The 12,263-nt window shown below is 34.9% G+C and overlaps 1 protein-coding gene across 3 annotated transcripts in view; it reads left to right on the forward strand.

The window, feature by feature from the left end:
* The window catches only part of HACD4 (3-hydroxyacyl-CoA dehydratase 4), a 30,639-nt gene extending 18,376 nt beyond the window's left edge, over positions 1 to 12,263 (forward strand). For all 3 annotated transcript variants that reach the window (XM_037061894.1, XM_037061893.1, XM_037061892.1), the window contains exons 6-7: positions 9,286 to 9,411; positions 10,273 to 12,263. In XM_037061894.1, the coding sequence (XP_036917789.1) occupies positions 9,286 to 9,411; positions 10,273 to 10,355 (209 nt within the window). In that variant the 3' untranslated portion in view covers positions 10,356 to 12,263. The remainder of the gene's footprint in view (positions 1 to 9,285; positions 9,412 to 10,272) is intronic.

A 12,263-nucleotide genomic window follows, 5' to 3' on the forward strand; every position in this document is an offset into this window, starting at 1 on the left:
GACTTATTTTATAACTGCAGGCTTGCATTTCTTAGTCCCCTTCCCCATTTCACCAGCCCCACACTTCTCTGGCAACCATGAGTTCTCTGTTTCTGAGTTTGTTTTGTTTTTTAGATTCCACATTTAAGTGAAATTGTACAGTATTTGTCTTGTCTGACTTATGTCACTTAACATAATACTCTCTTAGTCAATCAGGCTATTTCAGATCCCAAGATTTCTTTCCTTTTTCTTTATGGCTGAAGGCACTGATTGTCTGTTTGTTGCCTCGTTCTTCCTCCCCACCTGACCTCCACTCTGCACAGAGTGCTATGGTCATTTCACACATGTATCTTTTGTTCTAATAGATGGTAAACTCTTCGAGGGGAAGTGTGTTGTCTTGTATGTCTTTGACATTCCTCATAGCTTCCAATTTGGTGTCCTTCCCCTTGCCCCTGCCCTATACTAAGTTTTTCTTGAATGGGGTCAATAATTCTCTGGGTGGGAATAGGTTTTCTCAAAGTATTTTAAACCTTTGTCTGGGTTATCATTACAACTTGGCTTCTTATCCAATGCTGCTGTTACACTTGAATTTTTTTCAAATTTCAATTTCACATTTCATTTCCAAAAGTAGGTTAAACAATTAGCTTTGGTTATATATTTTTTCTTTCTCTAACCAACTGAATTTCTAAGTATCTTAAGGCAAACTCTAATCTGAATAGAGTATTCGTGATGAGTTTTATATACTGGTAATAGGAATACATCTTGAACATCTGAATTACAAGCTCAGAAGAGTCATTCAGTCACTATTAGGTCATCTAGACATACTTAGCAGTCCATGGCCTTGGTTGAATGTCTAGACCTCTTTTCCTCATCTTGTTTAATTGTGTAATTATTTGGTTGATCATTAGATTATGTTAGATTGATTAAAGTTTCTACTTGAAAAGGAAATTTAAAGTTTTTACCTATTATGTGAAGAAAGACCTGGCATATGTAATATACATCATCTTAAATTCATAAAGTGGGAAGCAGTATTTTTAAAGGCCTAACAAAGCTGGGCATTTGTAATTGATTTTTACCTGGAAACTAGAGAAAAATCCAGGACTCCCAGTTCAGCACATTATTTATTCAGACTTCACCCATTAAGTCTAACCTCTGTTTTGTGCTAGCCAAACTGATCAAAATAGGTCCAGTTATGTATTGCATTTAAAAAGTTCTATTTTTTGATTCCATGCAGTGTGACACTAGCCTCAGCTGCACAGCACCGTGATCAGGCATTTGTGCACTGACCACCCCAGGTCTAGGCCCATCTGACAACCGATAGTTATCACATTATTACTGTATAAATATTCTCTATGTTCTCCGCACATCATGTTCTCATGACTATTTTTATAAGTAGCAATTCTTACTTTTAATCCCTTTCAGTATTTTTACCCATCACCCCAATCTTCCTGTTATCTGGCAAACAGTTTGTTCTATGTATATATGGGTTTGCTTCTGTTTTGTTTTTTAGATTCCACATGTAAGTGAAATTCTACAGTATTTGTCTTTCTGTGACTTATGTCACTTAGCATAATGCCGTCTAGGTCCATCCATCTTGTTGCAAACAGCAATGTTTTGTGGCTGAGTAATATTCCATTGTATATATGTAAAAAATCTTGTTTATTTATTTGTCTATTGATAGATGCTAGGTTGCTTCCATCTTGGCTATTTTAAATAATGCTGCAATGAACAAAAGAGTGCATATATCTTTTTGAATTATTGTTTTCGGTTTCTTTGAATAAATACCAGGAAGTGTAATTGCTGGGTCATTAGGTCTAATTTTAATTTTTTGAGGAACCTCCATGCTGTTTTCCACAGTGGCTGCACCAATCTGCTTTCCCGCCAACAGTGCCCCAGCATTCTGTTTTCTCCACATCCTCGCCAGCACTTGTTTGTTGATTTGGTAATATCTATTTTGACAGGTGGTATCTCATGGTGGTTTTCATTTGCATTTCTCTTATGATTAATGATGTTGAGCATTATTTCATGTGTCCGTTTGCCATCTTTATGTCCTCTTTGGAGAACTGTTTAAATATGTCTTCTGCCCATTTTTTTAATGAGGTTATTTATTTTTAATTGTTGTTCAATTACTGTTGTCCCAGTCCCCCTCCCCCCCATTGCTTTCCCTTGCCCTACCCACACCTACCTCCCACATTTAATCCTTCCCCCGGTTGTCTTTGTCCGTGGGTCTTTTATATGTGTTCTTTGACATGACCCTTCCCTAAATGAGATTATTTACTTTTTTATGTTAAGCCGTATGAGTTCTTTACCATATATTGTGTGTATTAATCCCATATCATCAGATACATCAATAGCTGCAAATATGATGGTTTCCTTTGTAATGTGAAAGCTTATAGTTTGATGTAGTCCCACTCGTTTAGTTTTGTTGGTGTCTGCCCTAAGAGACATATCTAAAAAAACATTGCTAAGATCAGTGTCAAAGAGTTTATTGCCTGTGTTTTCTTCTAGGAGTTTTATGGTTTCAGGTTTTACACTTAAGTCTTTAATCTACTTTATTTTCCTATATGGTATAAGAAAGTGGTCTAGTTTCATTTTGTACATCTGTACCGTTTTCCATCATTAATTGAAAAGATTGTCTATACTCCAAGGTGAATTCTTGCCTTCTCTGTTGTATGTTAATTGGCCATATAGAATAAACTTATTTCTGGGCTTTCTATTCTATTCCATTAATCTGTGTGTCTGTTTTATGACATTATCATGCTATTTGATGACTATACTTATAGTACAGTTTGATATCAGGTAGCGTGCTAACTTCAACTTTGTTCTTTTTCCTCAATATTGCTTTGGTTATTTGGGGTCTATTTTGGTCCCATGTAAATTTCAGGATTTTTTCTTCTAGTTCTGTGAAAAATGCCATTGGTATTTTGATGATTTCATAAAATCTGTACATTGCTTTGGGTAATATGAACAGTTTATTTATTTTTTCTAATTTTTATTTTGTTTTTTTCCATCCCAGAACAGTATTGATCAGCTCAGAAACCTCTACCATTTATCCAATACTAAAATGAGTAAACGTGTGTAAACACTGCATGTTTTCCTGAAAATACACTTTGTATGAAACATTCCTATTCCCAGAGGTTTTGAAGTGTTCAAACACTTCACTGTAGTTTTTTCAGAAAGCAAAGCACTTGGAGGACAACAAGTGGACAGTTATGTTCACATTCACTTTCATCTTCACAGACCAGTGTAGCAAAATTCATGTACCAGAGTGTCCATGACTGTCCTTGGTGTGGTACGCTTTTGTGCTTGGAAGAATACATTGCAGAAAACTGGGCCAGAAGCTTATTGTACTTCAAAACTGACATAGTCATATGAGTCCACTCACTGTTTTTCCCATGGAACAGTGATTTTCATAGCTCTTTTGCTATCAGACTTACCACTGAAATGATATTTCACAAAGATTCTTCAAGAGAACGTCACAAACAGTACTTATCTCAGAAACCACTAGCATTTACCACATACTGAAATGAGTACATGTACTATGAGTTTAAATGTTGAAGATGTGTTTTCCTGAAAACCTGCTTCATACGATATATTCTTTTTCCCTAGTGGTTTTGAGGTTTCTCAAACACTTCACTACAGTTTTATCAGAATAAGAGGCTCTGGGTAGTAAGAACATTTTAATAATGTCAGTTATTCCTATTCACAAGCATGGTATGTGCTTCCATTCGTTTGTTTCTTCTTCAGTTTCTTTGAGCAATGCCTTATAGTTTTCTGAGTACAGGTCTTTTAAATCCTTGGTTAAATTTATTCCTAGATATTTTATTTTTTGATATAATTATAAATGGGATTGTTTCCTTAATTTCTGATAGCTTGTTATTGATGTATAAAGGTATAACCAACTTCTGAGTATTATTTTGTATCCTGCAATTTCTCTGAATAAGGAGGGTTATATCTCCCTTCCAATTTAGATGCCTATTTCTTTTTCTGGTCTGATTGTGTGGCTAGGACTTGCAATACTGTGTCAAATAAAAGTGGTGAGAGTGGACACCCTTGTCTCATTCCTGACCTTACAGAAAAAGCTTTTAGCTTTTCACCATTGAGTATGATGTCAGCTGTAGTTTGTCATATGTAGCCTTTATTATGTTGAGGTATATTTCCTCTGTATTCACGTTGCTGAGAGTTTTTATCATGAATGGATGTTAAATTTTGTCAAATGTTTTTTCTGCATCTATTAATATGATCATATGATTTTTATCCTTCATTTTGTTTATATGGCATGTTAATTTGTGGATACTGAATCAACCTTGTATCCTGGGAATAAATCCCACTTAATCATGGTGTATAGTCTTTTTAATGTATTGCTGAATTTGATTTGCTAACATTTGTTGAGTGTTTTTACATCTGTGTTCATCAGGGATATTGGCCTGTAATTGTCCTCTTTTGTGGTGTCTGTTTGTTTTTTTGTGTCAGGGTAATGCTGGCTTAATAAAATGAATTTGGGAGCTTTCCTTCAAGTTTTTTGGAAATTTGAGGGTAGGCATTAAATATCGACTATTTGTAGAATTACCTGCGAAGCCATCTGGTCCAGAACTTTTGTTTTTATTAATGATTCAGTTTTTTAAAATTAGTAATCGGTCTATTCACATTTCCTTTTTCTTCCTGATTCAAGTCTTAAGATTGTATGTTTCTAGGAATTTATCCATTTCTTTTAGATTGTCCAATGTATCAGCATGTAATTGCTTTTAGAACTTTCTTACAAGCCTTTGTATTTCTGTGGTTCCTGTTGTCATTTCTCTTTCATTCCCGATTTTATTTGGGCCATCTCTCTCTCTCTCTCATTTTGATTTGAGTGAAAGGTTTATCAATTTTGTTTATATTTTCAAAGAACTAGCTCTTGGTCTCGTTGATCTTTTCTATCATTTTTGTAGTCACTCATTTATTTCCCCTCTGATTTTTATTATTTCCTTCTACTCCTTTGGGGTTTTTCTTGTTTCTTTAGGCAGGCTTTAGGTAGGAATATGAAGTTCTCTTAGAACTGCTTTTGCCGTGTCCCATAGCTCTTGGGTCATTGTATTTGCATTCTCACCTGTTTCAAGCTATCTTTATTTCCTAGCTGATCTCATTATTAACTCATTCCTTATTTAGTAGCATGTTGTTTAGGCCCCATGTGCTTGTGGTATTTTCTTCTTGTAATTGATTTCTAATTATTGATTTTTAGAGAGAAAGGGGGAGAGATATGTAGAGAGAAAAACATCAATTTGTTGTTCCACTTATGTATGCATTCATTGGTTGCTTCTTGTATGTGCCTGGACCAGAAATCAGACCTGAAACTTGGTGTATTGGGACGAAGCTCTAACCAACTGGTCTACCTGGACAGGGCTTGTAATTGATTTCTAATTTTATACTCTTTTGGTTAGAGAAGACACTTGATGAGATTTCTAATTCTTAAATTTATTGACACTTTGTGGCCTAATGTGGTCTATCCTGGAAAATGTTCTGCTGCACTTGAAAATAATGTGTATTTTACTGTTTTTGAATGAAATGCTCTATGAATATCTAAAGTTCATCTGTTCTAATGTCTTACTTCAGGTCACTTTACTCATTTTCTATTGGATGATAAGACACCTCATTGATGTAAGTGGGGTGTTAATGTCCCCTACTATTATTGTAGTAAACTATCCGCCTCTCCCTTGTCGGTTAACATTTGCATTATATATTTAGGTGCACCTACATTGGGTGTGTAGATGTTTACAAGTTATGTTTTCTGGTTGGATTGAATCCTTTATCATTATAAAATGTTCTTCTTTGTCCCTCATTATAGCCTTTGTCTTTATTTTCCATTTGCATGAAATATCTTTTTACATTTTTTCACTTTGTCTCTGTACATCTTTTGATCTAAGCTATAGGCCATATATATGCAGTTCTTATTATTTTATCTATTCAGCCACCCAATGTTTTTTGATTGGAGAGTTTAGTCAATTTGAAGTAACTATTGACAAGTATGCAGTTACTGCAATTTTATTATCTTTTCTGATTGTTTTTGTCTTTGTTCCTTCTTTCTTCTCCTGCTCTCTTCTCTTACACATTAATGACTTTCTATAGTGTTGTTTGAATTTCTTTTTTTGTGTATATATCTAATAGATTATTGGTTTACAGTTAACATGTACTTCATACATAACAGTATGTTTATAGCAGTCTGTTTTAAGTTGATAGCTGCTTTCAATACATATTCTGAGATATTTTCTACTTCCTACATTTGTTGTCATTTTTACCTATTTTATGTGTATTCCTTTATTATTGTATTTGTACATAATTTTCCCACTTTTGCCTTTAATCTTCATTCTAGCTTTATAATTGGTTGATTTCCTACCTTTACTAAGTATTTGCCTTGGAGATTTTTCATTTCCCACACTTTCTTATTTTTAGTTTTGGCCTTTTCTTTTATACTTAAAAAATGTCCTGTTAACATTTCTTGTAATGCTGGTTTAGTGGTGATGAACTCCTTTAGCTTTTGCTTATCTGAGAATTCTTATTCAGTTCTTAATTAGAACCTTGCTGGGTAGAGTAATCTTGGTTGTGAATTTTTTTCCTCCTTGCCTCACTTTGAATATTTAATGCCATTTTCTTCGGGCCTGAAAATTTTGTTGAAAAATCTGTTGTTTTCCTATGGGAGCTTCCTTTGTGTAACTAGTTGCATTTCTCCTGATACTTTTAAGATTCTCTTTGTGCTTAACCTTTGGCATTTTAATCATGATGTATCTTGCTGTGGGCTGCTCCGGGACCATTTTGTTTGGGACATTTGTGCTTCTTGGACTTGGATGCCTATTTCCTTTTCCAGGTTAGGAAAGTTTTCAGTCATTACTTCTTGGAGCAGCTTTTCAATCCCTTTCTCTCCCCTTTCCTTCTGGCACCCCTATAATATGAATGTTGGTGTGCTTGGTGTCATCCCAGAGGTCCCTTAAATATCTTTGCTTTTTAAAAATTCTTTTTCCTTTTTAATCTTGTGATTGGGTGTTTTCTACTACCTTGTCTGCCAGATAGCTGATTTAGTCCTCTGCTTCATCTAATTTGATGTTTATTTGCTCTAGTATAGTTTTCACTTTAGTTAATATATTCAATTCTAATAGGTACTTTTAAAAATATTTTCTATCTATTGAAATTCTCTTTATCTAGTAGATTGCTTGTCTCTGTTTTATTTAGTTATTTTTCTGGAGTTTGTCCTGTTATTTTATTTTAGATGTTTCTCTGTCTCATCTTCACTGACGCTATGTTTTTAAAAAATTAATTGGGGTAACACTAGTTAATAACATTATAAATTTTGGGTGTACAATTTTGTATACTCTATTGCATGCTCACCCCCCAAAGTCTAGCCTCCTTGCATCACCACGTTTGGCCCCTTTACCCTTTGTCATATTGCCACCCCCATCACCTCTGGTAACTACCATTCTGTTGTCTGTATGAGTATGGTTTTTTTTTTTTGCTTTTTGTTTTATATCCTACAAATGAGTAAATCACATTTCTTATAATTTTGCATGTGACTTTCTACTTAGCACAATATCCTCAAGCTTCATCATTGTTGTCACAAATTGGCAGTATTTTACTTTTTATGGATGAATAAATGTACTGTATCTTCTCTAGTTATCCAGCAAGGAACACTTAGGTTGTTTCCCTGTTCTGACTATTGGGAATAAATGCTGCAGTGAACAGAGGGGTGTACATATATCATTAGAATTGTTTTCAAAATTTTTGAGTAGATTCCCAAAAGAGGGATTCTTGCGTGATATGGTAGCCCTATCTTAATTTTTTTGAGAAACTCATACTGTTTTCCATAGTGGCTGCACCAACTTACATTCCCACCAGCAGTGCATGAATTTTCTTTTTCTCCACCTCCACTCTAATACTCATTGATAACAGCTGTTTCACTAGGTATGAGGCAGTATCTCATTGTGATTTTGATTTGCATTTCGCTTATAAGTAGTTATGTTGAGTATCACTAGTAAGTGGGATTATTTTCTTAATTTCTCCTAATATTAGGGTATAGAAACATGACAAATTTCTGTATATTTTATATCCTAATTCTTTACTGAATTAACTTATTAACTTTTTAGTGAGTTCTTTAGGGTGTGTGTGTGTGTGTATATATATATTTATATATATAAAGTCATCTGCAAATAGTGACAGTTTTACTTCCTCCTTTCCAGTTTGGGTGCCTTTTCTTTTTGTCAGAGGAAAAGCTTTCAGCTTTTCACTGTTTATGTTGTTAGCTCTGGCCTGTCACGTGCAGTCTTTCTTATTTTGAGGTTACTTCTTGTACCCACTTTGTGGAGATTTTTTTCATAAATTAATGTTGGATTTTTTCAAATGTATATTCTGCATCTACTGAATTATATAATCTTTATCCTTGATTTTGTTGATATGATGTATCACATTGTTTTGTGATATTGAACCATTTATTCCTGGTATAAACCCCACTTGATCATGGTATATAATCCTTTTAACTATTAGATTTGGTTTGCTAATATTATATATCTTCTGCTTTAAGTATCAGTAATGCTGGTCTAGTAGAATGATTTTGAAAGCACTCCTTCTTCCCGTTCTGGTAGGGCAACCATATGTGCTAATGCTGAAGTGCCCTACCAGTGGGGCGCTTGCTCCTGGTGGGCAGCCCCACCTGCATGTGCAGGGGTCCTCACTATCTCTGTACTTTGGGTGGGAGGACCGACCCCACATGCACATATAGTCCAGTGGGTGCATTCAGCAGTGCCCTTCAATATTTGCTGCACTGACTTCTGGGTGGGGGGGCCCTATGCATGCACACTATGGCATCCTTCTGCTACTGCTGGAACTAGATCCAGAGCTGTGGCTAGGGACCTGCTACAGCAGCCCAACAGCTTGCCCAGAGACCCTGGCTAGAGCTCCCCCAGCTTCATAACAGCTCTCACAGTTCCCCAACCTTCTGTATGTGCAGCTGGTTTTCAGCTGTCTTGCAGGAGGAATTGTTCTAAATGTTGGTGTACATTCGATGTGTTCTTTGGAGAGGGTGAGCTCCGTGTCCATCTTGGACTCACTTCTGAAACCAGTTACTTTACTGCAGAATCTCTACTACACTAATGAGTGTTGTGAAACTCCAAGAGGAAAATATATGCAGCATTTTCTAAATTTGTCTATCTATTGCTGAAAGAATTCAGCAATTGTCATAAAGCTGTCATTATTGGATTCCAAATACCCTCCCGCTGTGCAGACATACATCTCTGCAAGGGAAGCAGAGACACCTCCATGATCCCTTCTTCTTTCTTTAAACAGCATTTGCCATCTATCAGTCTCTGCCGTATTTTGAATCATTTGGCACTTACTCCACAAAGTTGCCCTTTGACTTATCCATCTATTTCCCGTATGTGCTGAAAATATATCTCATCGTGCTCTTTATAGGTAAGTGTCTTTTCTATTTTGTTTTTGCATTCCTCCTGTTTTGGTTTGTGCTGCCTTCTACCTTAACAAAGAGGTCTACAAATATGGGAAAGAACAAAAAGGAAGCCTGAAACAATGAATTAGATCTTGGTAGTAAAGCAACTCAAAATTATAATACTTTTTTCAACACATCACAAGATCAAATGACTAAGAGATGAACCAGAACAGTTTTATTAGCAGAAAACCTAACTGCTATGTATGAAATATAGAAGTTTTGGCCATAGATGCAGGTATCTACAAAAAAATCTAGATGTCAAATTGAGCAACCTTGTCTATTTCTGATTTTTCCATTTATCTCTTTTTGCTTTTCTGTTTGTTTGGCCTTATGTGCTAGCATTTCCTAGTAGGCAAGTGGGAGAAGGTGCTAAAGACTTAAGAAAAATGCATGCAACAAAAAATACAGTTGAAAAATTTGATCTTTTTTCCAGAAAATTGGGGAAAAGTCTTCCATTACAAAATTTTAGCTTCCTTAACTCTAACCATCAAACATCCTCCAGATAATAAGTACTTGTAGAAGGTAACAACTATCATATATATATATATATATACATATATATATATATATATGAACAACACGTAGAAGACAATGGTGAAACATTAGGGAGAGAAAAATTCCTTGCAATGAACAAAATAGTGAGACAGGAAGTTGGTTTTACTTTCCTTCTGCAGAAAATCTGGACACTTTTTAAGCATTCCTTCTTCAAATCTGCCCTGCAAAGGTCTCGCCCTGGACTCCTCGCAGCCCTCTAACTGCATTTTAAAACTATGGTCCTTTCCAAAGGAGTGGCTAATCAGTCTTTTACCATTTCCTTTTCACGTTAGGTATGTATTTTACCTACAGTCACCTTTACTCGGAAAGAAGAGACATCCTCAGAGTTTTTCCCATTAAAAAGAAGAAAACGTGAGGCACGCCGTTCTGATGTGACACAAGACAAAACAGGCCTCATGGATTCTGCTGCCGCAAAGTCAACACAGGAAGGATTCTGGTGGAAAAGTACCTAGAATTTGACAATCTGTGACAGCAGTCTTTGATTCTCACACGTTATATTTTCAAAATGTATACTCTGAACAACATGTTCCTCTAAAGCTGTGGATTTTATACAAGTTAAATTTATATTTTATGAAGCCTGCTGATTTTGCTGTAAGGCTAATGAGAAATAAATTAATTGGAGTAGATTCAATTAAATTGAGAAACCAAAGCTGTTAATCTAACTTACATCTACTTCTTTCACGTCTGGATTTACAAGGCGCAGCAGATCCAGAGGAGGGCAGTGATGTGAAGCATGCTCTAGTTGTCCGGAGTGACAGACAGTGTCACCCTTCCCAGAGGTGGCCCTGACCTCAAACACCAGACACACTCACAACAGCAAACATTCTTCCAAACCCCGAAAGAGTATCATTAATATTATGCAAGTTACTTGGGTTTGGGTGCCTTAAAAGAGGACCCTGATGAAAATAAAATAGACCCTTGATAAATACACAATGTCCCATATTCCTTTAAAAAAATCAGGCCACATCTACCCTCCAGAGAGATAAGAGTTACAAAAATATAGTAAGTCATTTAAAGGAGGTAAGAAAATTAAGAGCTAGTCATGTTTCAGATCATTTATTACAATTTAACTATTGTTAATTAGTATACTGTCATATATAAATCATCACTGATAGTTTTGAAAACTGATGCGCTCTTTGAAGATTTAAAATATATATATGAATAACTACTGGAATTATTTGTGAACCATTGTGTATATCATTCACTTTTCTCAAAAGAATTATAGAATCTTATTTATCCAGCAACTATATAAAAAGGTTGCTAAATATTTTGTTACATATAAACCAGATGGCAAAAATGTAATTACAAAAAAAAGGTAATCTTATACCACTAAATAAAACAATTGAGAATTAATAAAGGTAACCGATATCTTTATAAATTTGTCATTTAGATCTTAAAACTGTTAAGATTATCCACTTAGAAAGCTGTAATTTATTTTGCTTTTAAAGTTGCTTATTTTACTTGTAAATTTAAAAATTACCAAAAGCTTTAGTGTGCAAAGAGAACAGGTGCCTGTTACAAAGTTTAGGTGACTTAGTCTAGCTTCCTCCAGTACAGAGGGCTACATACCCTGGGGGGATACACACCTGGAGTCACTAAAATGAAGATAAAGAACTAGAGAAACTACACTTAATTGGGTCATTAAAAGAAATGAAGATTTCATTACTAAATAATACTTTAATTTTTAAAGCAAATTACCTGAAGAACCTTCCTACTTCTTAAAATGAAAGACCAAAAAAAGAAACACAAGTAAATTTATAATTATAGTAATTTTGAAATAGAGATGGGCATTGACAATAATTTGAGGTATCTACAACAATTATAAGATCTGTAATTTCCTATGGGAACATAGTCACAACTGTTAATGTTACTGTGGTTGGTTGCTTATATTAAAATTGACATACTATATTTCATTAGAGATTCATGAAAATAATGGTGTATTTTCTTCTTCCACTCAAGTTCATGTTCCGAGGGTAAGTAAACAAGAGAGTAACCATCTATCTAACTGGATGTCACCAAGACTGCAAAGTTCATTCCTTTGGTTACCTGTTTTAACTGTCAAATCTCCATTCTGTTTTGTTCGCTGTGATCAAAGGCTTAGTTTCTCAAATCTAATTAATATAGTTGAAATAGGAACCATTAGATATTTTGAAAGCTTAAGTTATAACTTTTAAATGATTTTCCTTTGGAGTTTCAAATGCCATGGAGAATTACCTAAACTTCCAAGTATTCCAAGCAAAGGAACAATAATCATAGCAGCAGT

The sequence above is a fragment of the Sturnira hondurensis genome, unplaced genomic scaffold, assembly GCF_014824575.4.
Source record: "Sturnira hondurensis isolate 20B ecotype Veracruz unplaced genomic scaffold, ASM1482457v3 Scaffold0013559, whole genome shotgun sequence".
Lineage (NCBI taxonomy): Eukaryota > Metazoa > Chordata > Mammalia > Chiroptera > Phyllostomidae > Sturnira > Sturnira hondurensis.